The sequence below is a fragment of the Embiotoca jacksoni genome, unplaced genomic scaffold (genome assembly GCF_022577435.1).
Source record: "Embiotoca jacksoni isolate LCO1_2020_lvr unplaced genomic scaffold, fEmbJac1.0.p SCAF_2, whole genome shotgun sequence".
Lineage (NCBI taxonomy): Eukaryota > Metazoa > Chordata > Actinopteri > Embiotocidae > Embiotoca > Embiotoca jacksoni.
The window spans coordinates 6,284,954-6,312,363 of record NW_027185340.1 but is presented as its reverse complement, the minus strand read 5'-3'; the positions used below and the strand labels follow the sequence as shown (position 1 = coordinate 6,312,363).

The 27,410-nt window shown below is 41.9% G+C and overlaps 1 protein-coding gene across 7 annotated transcripts; it reads right to left on the bottom strand.

The window, feature by feature from the left end:
- On the bottom strand, positions 1–26,987 carry tbc1d4 (TBC1 domain family, member 4). Of its 7 annotated transcripts, XR_011178464.1 has the most exons (25): positions 26,516–26,987; positions 25,910–26,391; positions 20,191–20,319; positions 19,879–20,116; positions 18,735–18,979; positions 17,737–17,826; positions 17,142–17,246; positions 16,856–16,988; positions 16,644–16,735; positions 16,380–16,490; positions 15,276–15,398; positions 14,666–14,725; positions 12,241–12,458; positions 11,649–11,801; positions 9,677–9,834; positions 8,851–9,063; positions 7,173–7,334; positions 6,746–6,904; positions 6,309–6,409; positions 5,939–6,082; positions 4,803–4,962; positions 4,470–4,639; positions 3,349–3,525; positions 2,219–2,738; positions 1–1,834 (listed from the first exon to the last, which is right to left on the bottom strand). XR_011178464.1 is itself a non-coding variant. In XM_069154260.1 (24 exons), exons 2-24 carry the CDS (start codon positions 26,294–26,296, stop codon positions 2,508–2,510), a joined length of 3,759 nt encoding a protein of 1,252 aa, XP_069010361.1. In that variant the 5' UTR covers positions 26,297–26,391; positions 26,516–26,987; the 3' UTR covers positions 1–2,507. The 7 variants fall into 7 exon arrangements, 6 of the variants coding, with proteins under 6 accessions (XP_069010361.1, XP_069010362.1, XP_069010363.1 ...); XM_069154260.1 differs by having other exon boundaries at positions 1–2,738; XM_069154261.1 differs by having other exon boundaries at positions 1–2,738; positions 12,241–12,455.
- Between the last annotated feature and the right edge of the window lie 423 nt (positions 26,988–27,410).

Genomic DNA, 27,410 nt, shown 5'->3' with positions numbered 1-27,410 from the left:
AACAAGGCAAGGTGAGGTTTATTGAAGAATTCACGACAGTTTCTTTGCTTTTGTGTAGCCCTCGTGTTGACAGTCTCTTCTTAAAACACAGTGACGCAAGGACTATTTAGCAGTCAGGACTGAGCACCTGATGTAATTAAGACCATTCACTGACCACTGCAAAGTGCTTTACATTAGATATTGACAAAACGGTCTTACAACTCAGATTTAAAAGACAATTAAGGCCATTTTAAAATTTTGGCACAAAAAATAAACACATAACAAAAAGAAAACATTTTTTTTAATTTTTTTTTTTAGCGTGTCAAGTTTTTATTACCAATATTTGGTATCTGTTCAAGCTTTTGTCTTTGTAGAAACCTAAAATATGCTGAACAGATGTAGTGAAAATGATTTATCACAGTTAACATACATCGCTGCCTTTTGGGAAAAAAAGCACATCTTTGGTTCAATGGTCTATTTCTAAGATGCACAAAAACTGTAGTTAAACCAGGCAAATAGAGGCAGGGAAGCTGTGGAGAAGTAGCCTGGTAATACCACACCCAAATTCACTGTAGCTGTGGGCAATTGTCAAGCAGAGCCAGGCTGGTGTAGAACTGTGTCCTACGTATCCTTTAACAATGATTTGTTTGATATGTTTCACTTGCTGAATCATTGCTGAAAGAATCCCTGCTGAACAGTCGGTGACCGTTTCTGTTTTAAGTTTGGTGCAAACTTTAATGATGTCACCTCAATTACTAGAAAAACATTTCACCCTGACAGGGAACGCCAGGCTGGATTTATCAACCTATCAAAACTTGTGTGAATTAGCTGCTGCAGCTTTGCAAAAGTAGACAAGTGCTCTGGGTTTATGCAAGTGCCCAGGATTGCTAAACATAAACAGATTGCATTGTCTGCCAAATAATGAGTCCACTTGGACTGAAGTTTGAGCATAAAAAACTTTACACTGAAAGAGACACAAATGTGTCACCACAACTTGTCACCAAGGACAGAAAGACTGATAGATGTTGTTAGTAAAGTACTTTTTTTCATGGCAGACATCACCTTGGTTTTAATGTGAGGGTGTTTTCTGAGAGTGAAGTCAAGCTCAGAACTGCTTTACTTCTAATCGAAACCGGCGATGGTGAGTCAGACACGGAGGTGGGCTAAAACAAAACTGAGGAGGGAGTCAGGGACACTCTTTGAACTAATATAAACTGTCTGTGCATACAGTCAGCCATTCACTGTACAGTGTGTGTGTGTGTGTGTGTGTGCATACTGTATACAGTATATTACCCAGTGCCAGGAGAGACTCATCACCACTGAAAAGGACATTCAAGTACCTTTTAGTTCTTCTCCTTTTCTTTGCTGTCGCTCTACTCCCCTGAACACTTGTGTTTGACTGCAAACATAAAATCGAACACATGAAAAACAGCAGTGTATCTGCGGGTGTGTGTCGTCTTCAAGTTTCGAAATAATCAAAACTAGGGACTTATACTCAGACACTACAGAAAAAAAGGATGTTGCTAGCCATGTCAAACCAGAAGCTGACAAAGACAAAGGTGTCGCAGACATTTTGAACAGAAGTACATTCAGATCACTCCTCCACCTCTGTGTCAGAGCTCAGCGTTAAAACGAGGCATCACCGCGGTCAGTCACACAGGAAACTGAGAAGGCAGACAACCTCACATCCTGTCTGAGCTTTGGAAAAAAAAAAAAACACTTCCTCCTTAAAAGCAGCAAGTGCTAAAGCTCTCTCGTGTGAAGGCAGCAGTGCAGAGCTGAGAGATGAACAACAAGATAGTATACATCTGCCGAAATTCAAAGCCTAATATGGAAGACCTGTGGCCAGACGTCTCTGTGGTGGAGAAAAAGAGAATATTATCACAATGCTCTTTGGAGGGAAATTACATTCAGAAAAATTTCAAGTGAATAAAAGGAAATAAAGCAATATAGTCAGCCTGAGGCCATGTTTCCAGCACAACAAAAACAATGCTGTGAAGGATTATACACACTGGTAATGGCTATAAATTGACCCTGAGGTCTAAAGGATTATTTGGCAGCAGGCACCCTTATGTTCACTACTTTTGTGGTGCTACTGAGTGGTATTAAAAACATCAAAGCAGTGCACAAAAAGATTTGCAGAGGCTGACATATTTCTCACTTGTGTCGATCTAGAAAATTCCCCCGTGATTACCAAAAAGATCTGAATAGCAAAGAATGATGTGCAACTTGATCTCACCTTCAAACTGGCAGTGAAACAGATGAGATAAACAGCAGCTCTGATGCACTCTGGGAAAAGTCTGTTTGCTAAAATAACTGAAACCATCCTCCCACAACTCTATCATCTGCTGACAAACATCACAGACGTTTCCCATGCAGCCTGCACGTCTCAAGTCCAGATATCACACATGTACAAAATGTTACCACTCTTGTGCAACAATGCAGCGTTCCACAAAGCAGTCGCCATTTGTTCACTTCAGTGTCTGCCTGTGTGTCTGCCCCAGAGCAGCCAGCCCCCCTGGTTACCATCAGGGCTTCTTGGCTGCAGTTTTGGCTTTCCCGTTGGGTCCTGTTTTGATCTGGGTCATCTCCACGTCTGTCAGGGCGTCAGGGGGAAGGCACGAGCGCATGCGTTCAATGGTCTTCTGGTAAGCTGCCCTCTCCTGCTCCAGAGAGCGAATCATGTGCTTCATTTTGCTCTCCCGAGAAAGGAAGTTCTCCACGCTTGTCTCCAGTGTCTGGATCTTCTGCCGTGACGCCTGGAGGACACAGACGTGGCATCTCAGTAAGTACAGAGACTGACATTTGGACAGAAATTGAAAAAAAAAAAAAACAACCTCAAAAGTCACAAATTCTGAGATCTCCACTGGAAGTCATCACAGTGTACACAACACAACACACAATCTCTAAATAACTGCGATCAAATATAATTATATTTAATAAAGAATCCAGCTTTTGTTAAATGCTGGAGCAGTTTTTCAACACCAACGAGTGCAGAAATGTGCCTTTGTCACATCAGGTGTGAGAGCAGCTCTTTAACCTTCACTAATATGACGACCACCAGGTGGGACTTTACCAGTCCTTCTTCACAGATTCACACATTAGTGAAATGATAGGAGTATCGAGAGAACACGGCCTCCCAATCCCTTTGTCCTCCTAACATTTCCATTTTTAACTTATGTTTTAGTGCCATCTATGGGTACTCTGAGACACTACATGTGACTAATTACAATGGCATAGGGAGTGTCTTCCTGCTGTCCACACAGTGACACTCTATAACCAACATTTGCTTTTGAATCTCTAAAGTAGAGCGATGAGGAGGCCTGTTTTGTTGATTCAACATGTAGGTTTGATCTGTCTCTTCCTCACCTGAAGTTTTTCCAGCAGTTCCATGTTCTGTTTCTTCAGCTGCACGTTTGTCTTTTCTAGTTTGTCGAGGCGGTCCGAGTCATCTGGCAGAGGTCCAGCATCTAACATCTCATCCTGCAGGACGCGGTACTCCACTTCGTACGCATGCAGCTGCTTTGAAATCTCCATTTCCATGACCTGGTGATCAACAGGTTACACAGTGAGACAGATGCCATCAAATGACAAGTCACTAAAGTGTTGTGTTGTAAAAACAGAAAGGTCCAGCAAAATAAGTCTGGATAAGTTGTTGATATTTTAAGTTTTTCTTACAGTCTTAAAAAACAATGAAAAGACCAGAAAGAACTGATCCCGCTGACTACTTCAAAGCCTGATGTGCTGTACAAAAACACCTCACTGACCTACAAGGCTGCACTGCACGACATGTTCATTCAATACAAAGAACACGCGCACAATTCTGAGTCAGACTGATACTTGGACCTGGTGGTGGAAATACTCTAGAGTAGAGCACCAAATTTCCAGCTTGAAATATTCCCCAACAAATGCACTATTTACTCAGGTTTAAATAATGTTGGCTGCCATTACAGAGAAAACACACGAGTTTCCCATGTTTTCCACATGGGACACAATACAAAAATGTACACTACTGATGATTATATGATTTATTGTTAATTTTCTGAATAGTATTTCTAATAAGATTAGTTGTTAATAGAGCCACAAGCTTATCAGAAATGAAAACAAATATTTAACTTTTTTTTTTAAATAACAAGACATAAGAATGCATTGTTTGACTGTGAATAAACAGACGGCAGCTTTTTTTCAAATGTGATAAGTCTGACAATAACAGCTCCACTTTACTTTCACCAAGCAGTTTTAAAGCTGAACTAAACTTCAAGAATAATATTGTTTAGTCTTACACAATGGTAAGTAAGGATATTAGACCTTTATCAGTGTCACACCTCCATACACATATTGTCCCTCATCACAATAATCAAAAAGATTCAGCTCTCAATGACATTCAAGCCTGGGATCATTGTAAGTGACCTTTCATGCACGAATCAACTTTACACATATCATCATGTTTAATAACCTGGAAACCTGGGACTGTATTTCCCTTTCTGTACCTTGGCCATGGTCTGCTCCATCTGTGTCTGAGTGAGGGCAGGGAGTGTCGTTTTCAGGTAGTCCACAATGCTCTCGAAGCTGTCACACTCTACGATCTCCCCCACATGGCTGCTCAGCAGACACAGGGCCACTTTAAAGATCACCTCAGTCCCCTGGACGAACACAAAATCTGAAAGAATAAATCGGCACGGCATTAATAAACAAATGCTTTACGCACTTTAAGGCTTTAACTATCACAACTTCTATACCAACTTTTACACCCCACTACAAAATTGCGAACTTAAGCAGTTTAGTGTTGTGAGCAAACACAGAGACTTGTTCAAAAAATATACCAAAGATGCGGGACACGAAGCTGAGGGGGAACTGCGAGGCAAAGAGAGTGAGGAACCACGGCGCTGCGTAGAGGCTCGGGCAGATCTCGTGCTCTTCGAAGTGATTGTACAAATCGCGGTGGTAGTCGTGTAACAGCCTGGAGAGCTGGTACATCTGAATCTGGGATGAGAAAACAGACAACACACACACACACACACACAGTCAAAACATGCTGTGTCAAAACAAACTGGTTAATCGGGATCTGTGCAAGGACGCAGTACCACCGGGAAGTCCAAGGATCACTAACTGGGAAATTAACTTTTGTCCAAGGACAGAGCTCCTTAAGTATTTTAGAGACTTGCTCAGACACGTATCACGACCAGGCATTTGATGAGCTGTGCTAACTTGTTAACAATACTTCACAGTGAAAGAAGCACAGCAGACAGAAAAGAGAAGCAGAAGTTAGCTCAAGCTAAAATTAGACTCTTATCACTCTTACAATTTCCTGACAGTTACAAAGAAGACAAGCAATCATTTTACCTCCTCACTCCCACTGAACAACTGCACAAGGGAACTGGCACAAGTTCCTCTTGTCTTTGCGAACTTTGGATTGCTCTCGTAAGAACAGAACTGCAGTGAAGAGATGAGTGCAGAGGCAGCCGCTAAGCTCAATGGTTACTTGATGTGGTTTAAACATTACCACGCCTGCTGATGCTTCAGCTCCGGTGAGGTCAGCTGATGTTTAACTGGAGCTAACAGTGCAGGTGTGGTTTAACTGAGGTGGAGACACTAAACTACTGCTTGCTGCTGCTGACTAATAAAACTCACACGAGGTTCCTCATAGCAGGCAGATAAGAGCTAAAAGCAAATGTGTAAGTTTAGCATGCTTGTACTATTTGCATGCATTACTGTCTAAAACTAAGCCTTTGTTTTTCATGTGGTGCCAAATGTACAAGTAAACACCAGTAAATTCTAAATATAAAGCTATAATTTGTCTCCAATCTAACCTTTTTTAAATTCAGTATTGGTGCAACAACTAGTCATGTCTGATGAGTCCTTAGTTATCTTGCAAAATAATTTAATTTAATAAATAGATAAAAACTTACTTCACAGAAATAAGAGCCCTCACATATGATATACCCTCTCTTGTACTGACCTGCAGAGAGACCATGTCCGGCCTGTACTGCCGTCTGATGCCGCGGTCGTACATGAGAAACTTTAACATGTCAAACGCCTGCTCTTCGCTCATGTGGAGCAGCAGCACTCCAGCCACAAAGCTGATACCCTGGCAGTAGCCAACCTGTGAGGCACGCGCGCACACACACACACACACACACACACACACACACACACACACACACACACACACACACACACACACACACACACACACACACACACACACACACACACACACACACACACAGAGAGAAAAAAAAAAGGAGCACACTCAAGGTGTTACCAATTTCATGATGATCATCACAGATGTGCACTGTGGAGAAAGCAAAGAGGATTATAGTAGCTACCTCTGTATCCAGCAGAGAGTAGGCTTTCAGGAGGTTGTAGAGGGAAAGCTGCCCGGCGCCGAGCTGGGCTGAAAAGTACTGGTGTGTGGGGAAGGTCCGGCCTACGTATGATAAATTATTTGTATTTTATTTATCTGTGAGCATTTACCTTTCAAAAAGAAGCATTATGGAGAAGTTTGTAAATGTTGGTATTTTTAAGTTTGCCCCTTAATTAACAAAAATACAAAGACCAATCAAACTACAGCTCTGACAACAAATACTGATAATAATGTTATCTTCTATTTACAGAGCAGCTGAGGCTGTCCTAAAATCTTTAAAGTTTTAGTCCTATTATAGTCCTTAATAAATTGCACACGTCTGGATACAAAACAGTGAAATTCTTTGACGTTTCTTTGTTCTCCATGAATGTGTGAGCCTCTTTTATGTAAAGTGCCCACCTAAATCCACCAGAATGGCGTGCTGCTGTGCGGTGAGCTGCTTGAGCAGGTCGTGGTAGGGGGTGTCGGGGGCGTGCTGACGCTGGGGCAGTCGGTGATGCAGCCGGTGCTGATGGGAAAGGAGCAACCACACCTCCCCACGCCGGCTCTTTGGAACTCCTGCAGACAAAGAGCAAGACTGGATGTGCTCATCGGGACAGAAACAAGTCATGTTAACATGTGTCATGTTTCACATTTATTCATAACACCCTGTTTGTGTTACCTGCTGTTTACAACAGTTTATTTTCCTTAATTGCACTTCATTTTGTTTCTTATTCTTTGCCTTGAATGTCCCACGCTCACACACAAAGACACGCACACACACACACACACACACACACACACACACACACACACACACACACACACACATACACACACCTCTCACCTTGGCACAGTGCGCGGTACATATCCTCCTTGTCTTGTGGGACTGTCGTTCTGCCCGGAGCTGTCAGTTTTCTCTCCCACATTGCCAGCACATCTTTGGAACACTGGCTCACTTCCTGGTAGTTGAGCTTCATCTTGCGGATGTGCAGCTCATCTCGGCTCGCTGCAACACAATCACCGGCAAAAAAACAGATGTAAAAACATATTTAACATCATTTTGCTCATTAAGATTCTCGCCAACAAGAGAGGCCTTTGAGTACTTTTTTGCTTTTGTAAAAAAGAATGTAGCTGAAAAAAGTCCAATTTGACAGCTGGAGCAGCTATGGACCCTCACACCTTTAACCTTTACTCACTGGTTACCATGGAAAGCCTACCACGTAAACACAAGCCACAATACCCACATTGACCTCAAATATCCAGCCTTATTATGCTGGAGAGATGGAGGAGCTACACCAACATAGTGGCATGAGACAAAAGAAACACAAACACCATAAAGTACGATCATCCCGGAAAATGCAAACAAAAGAAGCAGAATTGAATGAGAATAATAACTAGCCACCAAAATCATGCAAAACATCTGCCTTGATCCCAAGCGCTCCTTTTATGTTGCTTACCTTTTATTGAAAATAGTTATTCACAGTTAAGTCCTCAAACCAGCATTGATGTCATAGTAACAAACAAAGGGAAAGAAATGTGTTGGTGTTTAGAATACAAAGGCTACACATAAGCAGGTACATCCAAGGCTAAAATAAAAACTCCTCTTTTTCACTAATGGTAATACATTAAAGTTACATCCTGGGTTCTTTTGTCCATGATACGAGCCAGTAATACATATAAATATTATGGTTTTACACTTTTGTCATTTACAAGGTGGAGTTACATTTAAAAAAAAAAAACACAGAAATCTTTGCCACGCACCCTCAATGACCTATCATATGTTTTGTGAAATAGATATCGTGTTATTGTTGTGAAATAATAGTGCTATAAGTGTTGCTTTCCCATAAAATGCAATTAGTTCAACCCAATTAATTTGTATTTATAAAGCACCAAATCACAACACAAGTTATTAAGGGCACTTTACATAGTAAAGTCCTTACAACAGAACTTTACCGCATTATACAAAGGAACCCAACAATTCAATAATTCCCACACGAGCAACAACTGTACACATGCACTTCAAGCTACTAGTTGCACGTATGTTTGTGTATCTGCAATTGTTGCCACACCATAACTCTAAATTTAACTGTGCTGGAGAATCCTAAACCAATATGGCAACACTCGACTCCTCAAAATAAACAAAAATGACAGCTTAAGGAGTCTCTAACTCCAATCCCTCCATCTCTGTCCACGCTAAAGCTTCAGTTCAGAATGAAATGACTTCAAGTGTTAGAGGATGTGTTAAGGACCAAGTATGAAACTTTTGTAATAAATATCTTCACAAGCACATAATTCTTAACACTAATACTCAGTGTTAGCAAATGTCAACAACAGCCTTGTGGCAATTTATAAATATTACCAGTGACTGCAAAGGAAAAAATACATCAAAGAACACTTAATGATCTTTCAGCCTTAAGACTAAGGACATCATGTTTTTCATAAATGTCATTCATGTCACCCACAAAGTATTTGTTTGAGGCTGAGTGTCATACTTTATGTGCACAGAAGTGAGTTTTACTCACCCTCTAGTTTCTGGTTCTCCTTTTCCATGCGCAGCAGGAGGATCTGCTGGTGGATGGCAGTCCTCCAGAGAGCCCGGTAGTCGGCTGCCGTCCTTTTAGGCCTTTCCTCGGGCGGGTGGTCACCTGCCGGGGCCAGCAGACGCCTCAAAGGGTCCAGACTTGAGTCCAAGGCATGAGGAGAGAGAGGCAACAGCTCCCGGACATCAGAGGAGTCTAAAGTGTAAAATAAATTCTTTTGAGTCACATTTATGAAACAAAGAATCCAACAAATAAAGCAGTTTTCTGCAATGGTCCACAGAGCATTATCACCCAATTCTACAGCTCTGCAGAGCCTCACAGCCTCTTGTAGCTTCATGTTTGCTTTGATTTTATGCTACATTTACCGAGTAGTTAAATGTGAGTAGTCTCACTGTTGTCATCAAAACAACACAGCAGGCAGCTCTAAAAACTCGAGTGAACCCATTGTACCTCTAACTGACCAGCACCAAACAACAGACAGATGAAGTTGGCAAGAAAGTGAAACATATCCGTTTAAGAGAATGGATTATTTCTCTGCGGGGTTGGGAACAAAACCAGAGTTTAGAACAGGGTAAACAATGGATGTTAATTTATCAGATATATGTCTGTTAATTATTGTCACTGCTGCAGATATGTACTTATTTGCAAACCCAAAAGCTGCGTTGCCTGTCATTTTCCAGAAGACGGTTCCCCCTGCTTTGCACTCATGTCCTATTCACTTGTGGATTATTCAGAGCTTATTCATTGTGCATCGTGTCGTGTCGTGTTGTGCCTCGCCTGAACTCCTAGACGGATTGTGTTACCAGACCTGGGTCCTGCATGGATGCAGATGCCTTGTTCAGGGGTGACGCGACACTCAGGAAGATCTTCTGTCTCCAGGAGACCCGGCGTGGGGTCGGAGGGAGTCCTCCGCTCAAAGAGTCGCTGCTGCAAACGGACAGGGTCCTCTTCCTGTCTTCCTCATTGCTACAAGAGAAGACAGCAGCGTCAAAGACACCTGATAAAAGAGCCGGGTGTTAAGTTACACCAACACTCTATTAGCACCCTTTTATAAATGCAGGCACACACATCCTTCATCGCGCGTGCACACAACCGAAGTAACCTCATACAAGCTTCTCATCAACAAACCTGCTGGGTCGATGAGAAACAATCAAGATAAACTGTTAACATACAAAAAAACATGTGACAGCCATTGACTGATCTCTCAGTGTCCATGTTAATAAAGCAGCAGTTCATATTCAGTATGTTAGATGACAACAAACATCAGCCACAGTTGAGGCGCATGCACGCTTGATGGTCTGCTGGAAAAGAAGCTGGTTCAGTTAGTGAAGAAGATGAGCTGGTTTTTAGATGCACTGATAAACTTATTTAAACTTAGACTTATTCTCTGCCTCGTGTTACTTGTGTTTCACATTTATGGAGTCATGAAGTCCAAAGTAAAATTCACACCTGCCAATCAAGCAAATGTGGGTAAAAAAGTTTTAATTTAAAACTTTGCATATACACATCAGAAAAAGAGGTTTCATTAAGGACTCCTTTAAAATTCAGATTACATATTTTTTCTCCATTAAAGGAACAAGCTTTTTCCAGTATCTGTCTCTGGGGATCGCTTCATACTTCCAGTAGTTTATGAGCTTGGTCAGCACACAAGAGCCTGTCTGATCATGTGGGCAAAGAAAAACAGGAAGTGACCTTGGATTGAGACAACTGTCACTGACACAACGATTTTGCTCTTGCACACTGTTCTGCACATTTAGCACTGCCTCTTCAACAGATAAAAAAAAAAAATCCTTGACATATTACTTCTTGTTTTCTTTCCAGCACAGGCGCAGCGCAGTGGAGATACGACAGGCAAAGTGAGAATACCTTTCATTACGGTTTCCTGCTCGTCGAGTCATAAAGAAAGTCTCAGCAGAAAGTAAACCTGGCTTTGAGCATGTTGGCATGTTAAGATTTAAATACCCAGCAGGTTAAGGATTGTCAACTCGCTGTCTTTTAAACCACAGGGTAACTTGTGCTGAGAAACTTGTCTTGCTCCTTATACTGCACTATCAATGCAAGCGCGAAGAGGATTGGACTGCTGTCAGAGTAAAAAAAAACATCCTGTGGAAACGATCCTTTACAATAGTCTGCTCCACTGCATCTCATTCATAATGGAAATGTTAACCTTTACTTTCGTCCATGCAGACACCTAGACCCTGTCAAGACAGACAGCAGAATCACGAGGCTCTCAGGCACACTGTGGCATGTACTGAATCTACTATAATTGCTAATTATCTTGTGCAGCTGAACCTTTGAGCATAAATATATCAATGAAATAAATTAGCATGAAGCTTTGAGGAGAAGTTCTAAGGCATCCTAAATTGCACTGGTGAAGAAGGATGATGTCACGAGAGTGAAATATGGTCATAAAAGGCTATAAATCAGGGTTAGATATAGTTTGCCATACAAAAAAAAGCTTAAAATGCACATGCAAATACAACAAGAGACAAGTGTGTCAGCATCCCCTTCTCCTTCTGAGAGAAACAGGAAGAGGGTCCAGCGACAAAGATGATGGGGAGAAATAGAAATAGCTGGAGAGTATTTTTTATTGATGACAGGTAAAAAAGTAGAAAAGTAGAGGACACTATAGCTGGGTGTTAAACGTTTTCGACAGCCAACACGTATACGGCTACTGCCATCCCAGCAAAGAACAGTTTGTCCCTCCCACCCATCTCATTGTCAAGTCTGGTGTGTTGGAGTCTAAGCAAAGGGTTTCTTGTCTGGGAACCCCCTCTCACCTCTTGAAGCTCCCACTGTCTGCCAGGGAGCTGAGGGAGCCCAGTGAGCCCTGGTAAAAGCTTTTCAGGAAAGTGGGAGCAGAGAAAGAGGAGGGGAGGCTGAAGGAGGATTCACTCTCCGAAACACTGCGCGTTCTCGTAACAGCCTCGGGTCTGGGCGGGCCAAACATGAAATGCCCACAAATAAAAACAAAAAGTTACACAAAAGAAAAGGGCTTCTGTTCCAAGCATAGAAAAACACTGTGGAAACTCATGAGGGATAAAAAACAGTGACAGGAAACGTATGATGCTATTGTTCAGGGATAGTGGCAGGAGGTGAGGAGATTGTGGCCTGATCAAAGTGCTGCAAATAGATTACATTGTCTGTGCACACATCAAAAGGTCAACTCAATATTTAGTTTGTGTTAAAGTGATTAATAGAAAAGCACCGGGTTCTAATTTTCTAAGCAAAGTTAGCATTAGCCAAATCTCCGAACACAAATACATTTTGAATTGCAATAATGTGCCAAAAATAAACTCCTGCAATCTTTAATGCACTGATCATTCCTTTCTCCTAAGTGTGAAACTAGAAACGCAGTGATTAACTGGTTACCTGCTCAGCAGCAGCTCGGGGTTTACAGAATGTTGTCTGCGAAGCGGAGCCTGTTTGCTCTGACTGACCAACTGTCCCTCGAACGAGATGCGTTTCTTCACCGGTGGATGGCTGAAGGTGTGGGCGCGCCGACGAAACTGCAGTCCACCTTCCGGGTCGTCGTCAGGGAAGGCAGGAGGGGAACCTGGAGGGGAGTGGCCTGGAGATTCTTCATCCTGCTAAGAGAGGACAGAAAGTAAACGGAGAAAGATGTCTTTATATATGAAAATCCCTTTAACAGTAATGCACATTTATTAGGTTTTATTTCTAAATTTATTTTAAGCATGGTTTGATTTCCGGATCTATCTGCAAATGTTACAGAGTGAGAGGATGCAACAATGAAAGAATGGCAAATAATAACAAGCCAAACACAATCCAAATTCTTGTCAAATATTTTGCATAACTATGAGGGCCAATAAAGTTAGTAAAAGCAGGCAAAATGTAATTAGGCTAAATGTCTTTGGGAGTCAAAGCACACACAGCTAGAAACTCTATTCCAGTGGCGCAGGCTGAAGTCGGAAAAAACACTCAGTGACTCAAGTTACACATCTGCACTCACCTATTGAATCAAACCCCACTGCAAGACTTCACTCCAGGTTTAACTTTCCACTCAACACTCCTGCACTCAGTGCAACCTCATGCCAGTCTGTACTACTCCCACATCTATTGTATTCTAATGGACAGTGTCCTGTGACTCACAGCATCACACACTATTGGTGGGAAAGATGTCAGTGGTGCAACGGGAAAACCCTCCCCATCTCCTCCCATCATACTTCTACAGTCCTCCCTCTTTAAGATCTGCCACGACGCGGTAATGTAGTGATATTTGTGTTGCTTCGTTCAATGTATGTAGAGACCTTTTTTATAAAAATAAAATTAAAAAAAGGAGACCTGATGTAGCCACTGTCCCTATCTTGAAAGTTTTTGTTGCGCACATGTAAGTCAGGCTCGATATCACTGTCAACTAATTGTCTCATTGTGAGTTGTAACATTTAGAGTAAAGGGTCTGAGATCAGACACTCCTGTAGTCCTCTTCCTCTTGTAGGGCTTAAAAGATGAATCCAGGACAGACATGGCTCTGCATGCGCATAACTGGACATCCTGACTGGGATTTCCTGCTTACCAGCACATTGCATCCTGACAGAATTCCCACTAGACTGGTTACTCACTTAATCATAATGCAAACAACTTTTCTGACCCTTAGAAACAAAACAAAGCTTGTTGGGGCTTTATTTTTTTTGACAACAGAAGGACATCTTGATACAAATGTTGCTTGTGAGAACATTTTTACTTGCACTTCATAAGTTAAGATTGTCTGTCACTGGGCCAATGACTGGTTGCTTTGATTTTTGGAACATATGCAACTGTCAGTATTGGTGGATTTGGAGAAAGTGAGAGATATAGCAGCTTAATAAAATCCCCCAACACTTGAGGGCTGAGGTGAATAACATGCAGCTCACACTGCTAGTAAATATGATGTGACAGGATTGATGCAACAGGAAAAGTAGGTCATACGAGAGCTACAAACCTCGACTAGTTCATATGTATGCGTGTTCAATACTCTGAGCGACACGTTTAAAGGGAAACGCCACTGATTTTATACATCAAAGTCCATTACCAGGTCTTGGGAAGTAGCACTGCATTAACATGGAAAACATTGTGGCTCTAGAGGCAACTGAGCAAAATCATATAAATTAGCTGAAGTGATGAGGCAGTGCTGGTTGGGGCTGAAAGTGAAAAAAAAAAAAGAGGTTATCAGAGCACTGTGGCCTGCACCTAATCTTTGCTTGAGGCTAACGGCTCAAGACTGTACTAGCCACTATTAGCCTAACACGTTTAAATCCAAAGTCTTTGCAGAAAAGTTGCATTTTGGGTACTGTAGGAGGCAGGTTTTCACCACAAAAAAAAAGTGGGCAGTAAATGAAAAAGACGGTTTCCGGTTTAACTGCATCGCCTTTGACCCTTTATTTTTTTTATAGTCCATCATGAGTCAGAAGACCTTACAGGAGTGAAATGCTCAACTGGCGGAGTACTCAGAGGGACTGCATAACATGCTCACTCCACATTCTGCACAGCAGTAACAACAACTCCAAATGGTTCACTGACAACGCTGCTCTTCTGCCTTCTGACCAACATTGCATCATCATAAAACTATGTGGGAATAATGCAGCGCAAAATCATGTCTCTGCGTGAGAGAGGCACGGTGGGACGCATCCAACTATCGACACTGATGAAAGTGAAAGCATGCTCATCACACTCTTCGTCTCCAGGGGACAGAGTTGCAATATTACATGCTTCTAAAAGCCACAGGGTATAAAGTGAGAATTCCCAGAGTCCCCGGACTGAAGCTCAGGGAATTGTCATGTTCTTCCTCAAGGACACTTACTCTTTCAAAACTGCTCATGCTTCCCATGCTTCCCAGGCGGCCTCGCATTCGGCTGGCACCCTGTTGACAGAGGGGATTGCATAATATGAGACAAGTTGTGAAAATACAAATGGGTAAATTAATTTAAAAAAAATTAAAATATAAAAATTAAAAAAAAATTCTGGTCTTCACAAACAGAAAGTAGATCAGAAAATCCTAAATGTGAAGAAATGAAAAGGACAAATGTTTCCTGACTGGATAACATTTACAGTACTGTTGCTCAGCCAGGTTTCTCAGACAATAACAGATGGCAGCAGAGTTCTCAGATTGCCTGGATCCTTCTACTAAGGAATTATTCTGCTGTCTCACTGGCAGATATGGGTCAATCCAAATCCCCTGGATGACAGTGACATAGAAACAGCAACTGATACAAAGACTGAGCAGGGAGACAAATAAAGGTCCACAGTCCAGTGGCTGTAATCTGTCTGGGGTGTAGAAATAAGAGACGAAGGCAGGGATGAAATTGAATAAAGAGAGAAAAAGTAACGATAATATGAGAGCAGGAAATTCAATAAAGATAATTCGGAGGCAGATAATATATATATATTTTTTTTTAAATGTTCAGACCCACCCTTGCAAAGATGTTCTCCAGAGAGCTGGTGAGGGATGTGCGTGCTTTATTCTTGAGGATATCAAGTTTGAAGCGACTGCTGGTGGCTGCGCCGTCTCCTGCTGCGGAGCTGTTCGCTGCATTCTGCCAGACACCAACAACAACAGACATAAGACAAAAATAATCACTGAAATCATTGATAAATGAGAGTGTAACAACTTCGAGCCGGAACACCTTCACTACACAAACTCAGTGTACCCATACAGTAGCAGCCCACGTGGTTGAGACCTCAGAGAACAGCCTCAAGCTGCTGCTCGCCTACACTAAAGTGTTGCTGGAGTTGTGCCATTTGAGGGATGATATCAAGCATACAATCTCTCAGGCTAAATCCTTCTATAGGAAGAATCCACAACTCTTTCATACTTTAAGTGTCATGTCTTCCCCTCAGCAACTGAATTTAGGATCGAGAGCATTATACATCGTTATGGGAAGTGATTTATTTTTAAGACCACAGCTAAAGAACAACTGTTTTAGCATCAATAGCAGCCATGAGAAGGAATTGAAATGCTAAAACATCCATTAAACTTTACGATCACTCCCAGTAAATAATCAACTGATACTGTAAACACAGTCTAACTTGTTGGTAGGAATTCAAGCACTCAGACTGTCTTGCTTTGGGGTGAAATTGCATCATTGTAGACTGTATGTGTCTTTTCTGTAGCCTTGCCTATCTAAAACTGCCACTATATCAACACAAAAACCAAAAGAAAACTTTAGGGTAACACGTCTTTGTAGAAAAAGAGATCCACAGTCCATGAGAAAAATTTAATTCAGTGCTGTTCTGCACAAAATCTACTTATCTTCTAGAAACTTTTGAGGCCTGGATTGACTATTCTTCAAATGCAAAGGTTGATAAAGCCCTTCATTACACCACTTGGATTTTCAGTGAAAATGTTGCTACCTCAGTGCTATAGTAAAGTTAAATTAAAATCTCAGAACTCAATCTACAGCTGTGAAGCGAATCTGTGAGAAGTTCAATTCTCTTCTTTGGATAGAGGAATACAATTTTTGCAGTAAACTGTTTGGGATCATGATTTTTCTCAGTCTGCAGGGTAAAGCTCTTACCTGAGGGACCTCTCCAATGTGGAGGTGGGATTTTTGTTTGGTTTCACAGAGCTGTCTCAGTTGGAGAATCATCAGCTCATTTTCTTCTTGGTCTGACCCGGGCTTCAGTCTCTGCAGATATGGATACACAAACCAGTGCTTTAAAGAAGATGCAGCATTCGTAAAAATGAGCCGTTTCTCTTGATAAATCACCAAAAAACTGTTAATGTGTCACTTATGTTGCCAGCAAAAAGTGGGCTTTAATTAAGACAAGCTAAACCTTACCTGAACTCGCTCAAAAACCTCAACCTGCTCATTATCAGTCAGCTGGGAGAGATATTTTTGGATGGCTAGCTTTGCTCTAGGTGGGTAGAGACCTGGAAACAGGAGAGGAAATAACAATCGTCTTTGATCTTGCTTTAACTGTGAGAAACAGATCATGCATCAATATATTCATGAGCCAAGCCAAGAGAGAGAAGGACTGGATGTGTGACTACCTTCAAGCCTCTCGCAGAGCTTGTGCAGGTCATGCATGGGGCAGGCTTCACAGAGCTGGATCTGGGTCTTGTTGCTTTGTAAGGCTGCTGCGGTACTGAAGGCCTGCTTCAGGGTCATCATCACCTCATCCACCTGAGACGCACAGTCCGTCACACACACACACACACACACACACACACACACACACACACACACACACACACACACACAAGCTCTTCAACATCTGCATCAAGGTTAAGAGTAAAAGCTGAAGATATTTTCATTCAAATCATTCGTGTGACTCACCAGGGATTCACTGGCACACTGGAAAACGTAGCACACGTACTGATTGGGACCCGACACTGACGGGTCCCGACAGATGAATCCAAAATGGTCGGTCTGCTTGATACCCTGTGTCAAAGACAAGACAAACAGCAAACTAGAATAAGTTCATAGGAGGATGAGAATAATTTTGGTTCTTTGTGCTCAGTCCACAATTACAAATGATAAAACTGCAACTAATTACAGCACTTCACTGTAACTGACACCATAATGGCTCTTGACTTTCTCCATTTATATTTTCCATTCAATTAATAAATGATCAGCACTACCAGACAGTGCATTAGCTTCATTTGGGATGTCTATTTAAAGAAACTGGATTACACTGACCATTAAAAAAAAGCAGCATACTTCTACATCAATGATGAAGATGTCATTTTCCAAGTTTAGTATTAAACATAAGAAGCCTGCTGTACTGTAAAGATGGCCAATGATGCAGTAGTCTAGTAGAAAACTAATGCATGAAGTTACTCTAAGTTTATTTTCCAGCTGGGATCTGCAGCAGAGACACAAGAGATAGTGAGGCTTTTAGTGTAAATACAGCAAGTAAAAATAAACCAACCTGACAGCAGGATGAGATATCTTTGAAGTTCTTCTCCAGCACCACAGTTTTACTGTCTGGACTTATGAGGTTTACTTCAAAACGCCCAACCTATGAAACACAGCAAAATAAAGTCACAGAGATTCATGGAAGTGCACATACGGTACATAAAAAGTACTCACAAAATACATTACTATCGTTACATTAACTGTGAGTGTCTCAGTGTCAAGGACTATGGCTATTCTGAGTCCCGTGTGTTCATAAACACGATTGTGCCCACTCAAAATCAAGGTCAACAAGTCAGACTGCACCAACGATTTTTCCCATAATTGACTGCTGTGTAGAGTATCATATTGAGCGTTGTGCTCTACTTTTTAAAATTAGCTTCATGAGGAAATGGGCCCGGTGTGCGAGGAATGGCAGCTGGCCCACGCTGCAGTCTGCATAGTTTTCATGAAGTCGTACTTTTTCACGAGAGCAGTAGCTGCAGTCACAAGTTCTACACGGGAGTTACGGCCCTTTTTTAACTGGAACGGTTACGCGGCGCCGAGCTGGTCTGTACATTATAGCTGTCAGCCTTGTGCACATAAAAATGATTTGCAGCAGCGTGACGTTCAGCAGAGAAACTAAATGCAGAGTGGGTTTCAATGACAAACAGCGCTGAGGCAAGCAAGCAAGCGAGCATTTGGTTTTTGGTGTGACAGATGGAATTAAGTTCTTCGAGACAATTGATGATCTGAACTCCGATCCATCTCACTGACAAAGAGAGTGTATACAGAGTGGAGCAAATCCAAAGAGTTACACATCCTTTAAGTTAACTGCAAATGAAAAATTTAATTATAAATGATCCTTTGGCCCTGAACAGGCTCTTCAGTACAAACTTAACCACAGCTTTTAATAGGAGAACATGGCTGTTTAGACACGAACTGAGCTTCTATAGTCAGCTGAACAATGAGATGATAATCTTCTGACCTTGTCATGAAAATCTACTGCACTGTTCTGTATTAAACGTCCTCTACCTGGAAGAGCATAGTGCGGTTCTTGTCCGCATCGGTAGGCTGAACATGGTTGGGCGCGCTGGCGTGTCTGCGGCGTGTGGGAACCATGATGACACCTTCTCCCGGCTTTCTCTGCAGACTCCCCGCCATGCTGCTGCAGCGTGTGCGAAACTCCTGGGGCTCCTCGAACCCTGAGTCCTCCAGGATGCACTCAGGGAACGCTCCTCGTAGGCTGCTCTGACTGGCGCTGTTGGACAGACCTTTACCTGCACCAGACACAGAGAAGATACACTCGTCTTATTATTTAAATAACACAACTTTAACTTCAAGTTTTTCCAAGTTGGGTATTCTAAGCCATAACTCTTTCTGGTGTACAGGGCCACAACCCGCGACCAATCAGACACGTTTAATGATGTTATCAAGTTTGACCGTGTATAATGTGTTTGTAAATTTTTCTGTTGGACTCATCAGTGTTCATAACTGAACTCCCTGCCTTCATTAGACACTTTAGTGAAAAAAGTGGATGATGACAACTGTTGTTTATTGTTTTGTTTTTTAACCATCTACTAATTTAAGTGCAAATTATACTGTATACACATATTATATATGTTCCCATTGACATTTTCTTTGGTTTTTTTGCTCCTTTAAGTCTCTTTGTGAGGTCAAAGTCAGGTCACAGGGAGGGAGACACTATTGTTGTTGTTGTTGTTGTTGTTATGGCTCCATCTTGGTTGCTCATCTCAGTGGATAATTGTATGTTCTAAAAAAAAAAAAGTCAGCTGGAAACACAAATTACTCTGCCAGAGACTATTTTCAACCACCTCACGGAACAAACGATTGCTCAATCAGCTCACTCCATAAGGTTAAAACATGCCAGCAAAAGTTGTGATTTTAATTACGTTGTACAAATGATGAGCCTTCTTCTGTCTACCTGTGTATAAAGTGAAAGACTTTTGAGTGGTACATCTGCTGCTATTAAAAGTGTGTTATATGTGCTGTGCAAGAACTAAAAGCTTTACAGGGGTAGCAACACAAACTGGGGTTTAAGAGCAGCAAACTGCACTTCATAATAAATAAGAGTAAGGCTATTTTTTTGTTGCCATTGTTGTGCACATTTGTATCATCATAAACTTTTCCTAATAATTGTTTTGCATCAGGCTTTTACCTCTACCTGTGGTCATGTCCTCCAGTCCGGGACCTTCAAGGTCTTCCACACTCTCATTCAGAACAGAGGGGAGTGGATCTCCATCTTCCCCTATGAGGAACTCCACAGTAGCGCTCTCCGTGGACCCTTTCTGTCCATTGAGCAGGCGCAGGCGCTTACGCTCAATCTCATGCTGACGAAACTTGTCAATGCAATCATCAATGAGGGTGGACGGAGCCTTCTTGTGGACAACTGTCACCTGGAAATGTGACACGACAGCATTTAAAAAACTAAAACACACCACATCTGAGCCATATATGCACTGATTTCTACCTTGCCACAGTAAAGCACTTCAAACTTCTGCGAGTTGTAGAAGGCCTCGTCCGCATCCTGTTTGGGCTTGGCATCTCCTTTTAGGGCTGATTTGGACACTTGGCGAATACTACTGATTACCTCAGGGACCTGTGAGGAGGAAGAGTGGAGTAAAGGGATATCATGAAGAGGAAGGAAAACCATAACAAAAGATTACAGTAAGTCAAGTAAAACTCGAACTCCTCCTGCAACTGAACAACATATCGATACCACAACTGAAATAAACACAGTAAAATCAATATATTAAACCCTGATACCTACAACAACACACTTTGTAAATTGTTTGCATAATGTTGTTTAATATACTTTATACAACTGTATATTCAATATTAAATATATATATATATATCTATATATATATATATATATATAGATATATATATATATATAGATATATATATAGATATAGATATATATATATATAGATATATAGATATATATACATTAATTTTCATGTTAAAATCAATCTCAAAATTGCAATGATAACCCAAAAGGTTTGAAAGTAAAGGAAGTTAAAAGTCTAAATAAAATGATCTCTGTAGCTTGCAGTGCATGTTTCCTCACATAGAAAATAGTGGCATCATATTAATATGCATAAATGCATAGATGTAAAATGAAAGATGCTAGAATGGAATCAGAGGTGGGCAGGGAGTCAGGGAACACCGGCGCTCTACAGCACTGACGACATAACATCAGAGACTTGAAGGTCACTGAGTCTGTTTCTGCTTCACTGCGTTCGACACTCCAAAACGTGCAGGAACAACAAGTGGAAGCAAATAATGTGCTTCGGTAAGGTCCATCCCGGGGAAAAAAAAAATAAAAACGACAGTCAAGATTTCAAACATATAGGAAAGCTTTCCAAGCAGATTCATAGGCAATATGTTGTAATGTGAAGCCAGACCATTCTTCACTGTTCAGACACTTTTACAACTGAGACTGAAAGAAAAGTTGTGAGTCAGAGAGCACCGAATCATTGCTGCACTAAAATCTTGGCAGATGCAACTGACTGACAGCCTTTGAGCTCAAGCTCTCTAAAAAGCTAGAATGCCTCGAACCATTGCCACAGCCAAGGTCAGTCAAATCCTCTGTTTGATACAACAATGAGAGCTAAAACAAACACACACCTATCGTGTCAGATGAGAGCTGACTGCTGACTGACTGCTGATGAACGTAGACAAGGGAGGGAAGTTATGTAACAAAATACATCAGTCTTACTTCTGAATTTTGACCATAACAACAGCAAAGAAGGTGGGACGGCAGCCAAAAAGGAAAAGAAGTGGTTGGTAATAAAATAAAACAAAGCATGAAGTCTGTCCTTGATTTAAACACACAGAGATCAAACATGTGCTATATTGCTGCTGTGGCTGCATGAGCTATTTTAAAGTGTCATTTTCCAAGTGCCAGCCTTCCCAAGGGTTGGCTGGTGACAGAGGGCTGCATTGAGATGAGGAAGAGCACAGGTGGTGGGGGTGGCGGGTGGTTGGTCACGCAAGCTTCCTAAGAAATGTCTTCACTAACAAAACTCAGCCTTGTGTAATTGATTTTCTAGCTGTTTGCTGATGTATTTGTCAGGAATCTTTTACAACTTTTGAATAACCTCTTGAGATAACGACAAACAACAAATGACTACACATGCAGTAACTATAGACACAGAGACAGGGTGGTGCATGTGGGTTACAAAAACAAACAGCACTTGACCTCGAACTGGCTAACTATATGGGAAAAGGCAGTTGTTCATTGGCAGAGACAGTGTTGACACTACGAGACCAAGGTAATTCAGAGGCCTTGCTGGCTGAGAATCACCGCCCCTTCGTCACAGAGGAAAAAATTACATAGCCATCTTAACATTTAAAGGAACTTCTTTAATATACATGAGTAAGATGATGCCACAGCGCCATTTGATCTGATTAATTATTTGTACTCAACCCGATTCAGAGCCAGTACAGGTGCTCATTACTTGGAAGGAGACAGGCACAGACAGGCAGAGAGCTGTGGGGTGTTACAGGAAGCCCAATTTGTTTTTCATTGAAAATCTATTCAAACACTAACACTTATCCACTAATAATGTTCCTCGAGCTGGTTTTAACTTTCACCCATCACTTCCTCGCTTTATTAAATGATATCAGTGACACCGGCCTGTCTACATATACACCAGCAGCCGAGCACAGCTTTAGAGCTTAGGGAGAAAGCAAACACAAGTATTGTCCTCTCTGAGCTGGTCGAGTCCTGAGCACACTCAGCCCATGGCTCGCACAATGTCCAACCTCTACACGGCAGGCCCTAATAATATTAGATCAGACAGTAGCTGGCACATACTTCTGTTGCTCTTTTTGATACCATTAAGCCAAACCACCAGAAAGCGGGAGGTCATGTCACAACTGGAAATCACCAATGTGTCAGGACGGAAGTAACTTTTCCTTTGTATTTGGACACTAATTTTGCCTCAAATAATGAGGTTGCATACATGATGACCAGTACATTTTAGCGATGAGACAGGAACGTTCTTAATCCTCTGACTGCACTGCCAAACCAACTGGCTGTGCAACTAAAAAAGCCGCAAATAAAAAAAATTGTTAAATGTGTAATAAAAAAAAAGGAAAAGCAAATACAGTATTTTCAAGCATATAAATCGACCACCTATGCTTGGATGTGACATATACAACAACCTAAATAAATGCAGACAATTTCCCTTTTATTTGTACTGGAGGAAGGACTGTAACTGAATCTATCATAACAAACGGATAAGAATCTGTGTTCTTCAGTTTCTCGTTTTGCAAGAAATGTGATCATGTTAATAGACAGTGATTGGGCCTCTTCACCTCCCCTAGCAAACAAATGCAAGCACAAGTATGACAAAGGACAAGCTTTTCAACACAACTCGATGGCACAAAAAGTAAAAAGTCACACTTATTTGATGTGTTTTATGATACTTGATGTTTGATGATGAGAGCCAGACAATCATTTTTCATCCTAACTCGCCATTTTAATACCTAAAACTTACTGTACAGATGAGAATTTGAGGAAAAACCCATCACCCAGTGCCCTGACTTGGCTCATTAGAGTGTTTCAGCATCACTGAACTAAACAGCACCCAGAAGACGGCAGAGGGTCACCCAGAGAAAGATTCCACAGTGGTCCTATTCCAAGTCACAGCAGAGGTGAAATAATGAAGGGGCCCGTGTTTTACACTATGCAGGCTCTGACAGTGTACTGCTGGACTAATAATGGCACAAAAGGTGTTGATAATCAGAGTTAAATTTGTACCTGCTGTTACCAGTCTCACTGACAATGTAAATGAGAATCATACAGTCTGAGCCTGGTAAAAAATCTAGTTGTTTAGATGTTTAACTCATGTCTAAACGCATTTGATATCATTTTAGCGAAATATTTTTTTGTGGCCTGTTATCCTTAAAGGAGCAATGTAGCTTATACAATTTTTTGTTTAAAACATTCAAAAATTAACAAAAAAATATTAACAGACTGTGAAGAAATAGCAGTGTTGAAGTTATGTCAAAAATGTCTATCAATTGAAGTTTGCATGCTAACCAGGTAGCGCCGACCCGTCCCTTCCTGTAATACTACTTTGTACCAGAAGGTCTGATCGTGAGTCATTGTACCGTTCAACTTCAGCACTGCATTCAAATGTGATCATTCTTGGCTAATTCGTCACAAACATAGAAACATTACAAGCAGTAAGATATCTTCTCACCTAGCAAAACAAAATATTTTCCGAGGTACACTAACAATGTAATACTGGCTACAAAATGTAATTAACTGTACTTGAGCTATCTAAGCTTCGCTGCTCTTCAAAACATCACAAGTGTCTTCTCATTTTGACCTTTCACATAATTTTCATAGATTCCAGGGCCTCTGCCTTCATGCGTTCTTCATCCCTTTTTTTTTTAATAGACCCCTGTCACGTCCAAAAATAGATTTGAAAACATTCCTGTCACCTAAAAATAAAGCAGTATTTTATCATCGGTGGAGACCGATAGGAAATCCACAACGGTACAACAGGAATGCCTGTATTACATGCAGGATATACCTATCAAATAAATAATGATCAATTCCTGCAATGTGGATGTTGTACATGACAACAGCGCACTGCTAGGGTAACCCATGCATTCCACCATGGTCCACCCTGCACATGTTGCTAACTTGCTGTCTGCCAAACCAGTTCTGGTTGTGTAATAATGGTGAATGAGGTATGTTCAAGATGCCTTTCTAACTGCTGCCAGCGCATGGACTTCAGGGGAGAGGCCCGAGATCTCGAAAGTGCGCCTGCCTCAAACGTGTTGCCTCTTCGATTCTCTGCAGCAAAAAACAAGTGTGTTCACACTTTGCATATACCACAGGAAACACCATACAACACAGGCACACTTGAGATCAATGCAAAATGTGAGCAGATCTGTTTGTGAACATTATTTGTGAAGGTTTCCCGGGTCAGCGTGGAAACAGGAATAACAGGGACCAGTCTAAGACTTAAGATTGTGTTACAGGCAGTGAAGTGCTGTGTTGGCATGACTCCAAACCACATTTGTGATTCTTATCTGAACAGAAAAAACATGTGAGGCAGTTATTCTAATTCTTTTCTGCAAATTCACATGCAAGTGAACACTGATGCATCAGTGCCATTGGGGTGAACTCTTGTGCGTCGCCTCAACCCCACAGTATGATCTAAACTGCCTTTCAGTGAAGACCAGAGGACAGTACTGTACACTGATATTCAAACACTGACTCCCACGTTTCAGATTTTTGACTGTTTACCACATTTCAGTTTATTACCCAAGAGTGGCGTGCTGATCAGCGAATAAATGTGCTGACTCGATATTGTGCCGAGTCCCTTGTTGTCACACCACAGGCGCCAGAGTGAAGTCTGATCTATGGTGGTGAACGTCATAAGAAACTCGCCAAATAGACAAACACCAAAACATCTTCACCAATTTGACACAACTCGGCTGCAAAGTGAGAAAACACAAGCAAATTCCGAGACACGCTACAAATACTACCAAACACTGAAGGCAGCTTTCTGTATTTGTTTTGCTTTGTCAAACTGGTGAACTTGCATGTGTGTTTTCTTAAGTTGCAGTGCACTGAGCTTCAGGGCCATTGTACTGATCTCCCTGAAGAGAAAAGCACAGAGATGGATTAAGTTTGCCCAAAAAAAAAAAAAATCCAATGTGCTCTGTTTATCATCCCCACCAACAGTTGGCCTAAATACTTAATGCCGCAACAAACATGTTTGGGCCTTTCACTAATCTAACACGGTCCTTGTTTGAGATTAAATGACCCAGTTGTCACCTCAAGGGAATTTCCAATTGAGGCTTTGCTGGGCATTCCTTTGTTTTGTGCTTCCATTTAAAGTGAAGGTGTGCCTCTGTGCAAATCCTGATCATAATAGATCAAGCAGTCAAGGACCCTTAGGACAATTACATTTGAATTGTTTAGGAGTATTACGCACTGATCACAGTGCAAGACTGATACTGTTTGAACTGGACTTCAGAGCACAGGAAACTCTCTTCCTGCCTGTGACAATAGAAAATATATTTATTATCCGAGTGCTTACACCACTGATCCCCTGATTATCTTTTGACCTGGATTTTCTATTCTTACAACGCTACTAGGGGTCACTTTTTCTTTTTCCTTGTGTAACTGATATGTTATGTCTCAGCAGGCCTACCTGATTGGGGTCGCCGGCCTTAAAGACGTGACAGGACATCTCGGATTCGGGGTTGTCGGGCTGGCCCCGCAGGAGATAGGCAAAATAGGTGAGGTCGTTGCTGTTGTGAATGAAGCGAGAGATGAGCTGCGCTTTGTGCTCGAAGATGAAGACGGAGGAGTTGCTGCTGTTGGTGGGGACACATCGGATGAAGGGGGGGCAGAGGACCAGCTGAACTTCTCTCGGCTGCATCACTGGGCCGCAGTCGCCCCTTTCACTCCTCCTGCGGATCTCAGCCACCAGCCACGGCAGCATGGGCAGGGTGGTCCGCCTGTCTAGCGAGGACCAGCCGATGTAACTGAGGGCGAACCTCCTGTCTGATTTCTCCTTCTCATCCTGACTCTCCATGTTGACCAGGGACACTTCGGTCTCGTTGACAGCAGCAGGAATTAAGTAACTAATTTAATAAAAAAAAAAAAAAAATATTGCCGATACACCATTCCCTGCAACCAAGACCAGGCGTGGCTGTTGTTAGTTTGCAAATATTTCCTTGTCTACATCCATGCTTAAAAGTTCATACAACAAAGCAACATTTCCAACAAAGCAACATGCCCAACGTGTGCTCACCCTGTCGATCAGCTGCAACTCTCCATGGTATCCAAATCCAAATCTCCAACAAATGTCGCCGATTGGAAGTTTTCCTTCAAAGATTTCCAAGTAAATTTACTCCATGTATTTGTAGCTTAATTCCCTGCTCTGCTCTGTTTTTGAACACTCCTGTAATATGGTACTGTCCCGACCAAGGTTGCTTGTTAAAACGTGGCTTTGGATGGCTCCTGTGTAAACAGAAGTCGCCCAGAGAAATCTGATTTCTATGACGCGCAGTACGTTGCTCCTGAGCGCACACTGGGCGGCGCGTCCCAGCCCTGAAATCCTGCAACACATAAGATTGTCTGACGCTGTCGTATTCGTCTTTCCTGGTGAACTATCAAATACATACATTGATGCTTGTTTATCGTCTTTAAGTGCAGTCTCTCGTCTGGGATCCCTTTCTTCCACAACGTCTTGTAGGAGGCGGAGCGGCTTGTGCGCGCTGACGAACCGCCCAGACATCCCATGTGCTGGAGGAGTGGGTAGGGTAGAGCCGCTGTGTGAAACGTGACAGGACGGGGCTCCGCCTTTCTCCACAGTACACAAGCTGTTAACTGGAAAGTCTCGTCCATGATGGAAGTATGGATATTGTTCGCAGCCCCTATGGCACTGCAGTCCTCCGGCCCTACTATTCAGTTGCTTGTAATCCCAACTGCCCCTTCACCCATCAGGTACACACAGGGGTCGTGAAAACAGGCCTTTGCAATGTTTGCAGCACATGTCCAATACTTTCGAGGCAGTTCTCAAGTGTTTACAACCAGGCTGTGCTGAATCATAGTATTAGACAGCTGTAATCACATCGGATGCTTCATGCACTGGAGGAGTTCCCATCTACTAAATGCCATAATATGCAAATACTGCCTGTCCCAAA

Bases quoted from the DNA above. Each gene is read 5' to 3' on its own strand.
- tbc1d4 (XM_069154260.1), bottom strand. From the start codon at position 26,296: ATGGAGAGTCAGGATGAGAAGGAGAAATCAGACAGGAGGTTCGCCCTC. The intron at 14,726-15,275 runs GTGGGTCTGAAC...CTCTGTCAACAG, and splicing joins TGGAGAACATCTTTGCAAGG to GGTGCCAGCCGAATGCGAGG. The intron at 12,459-14,665 runs GTAAGTGTCCTT...GTCCTCTCTTAG, and splicing joins GCATGAGCAGTTTTGAAAGA to CAGGATGAAGAATCTCCAGG.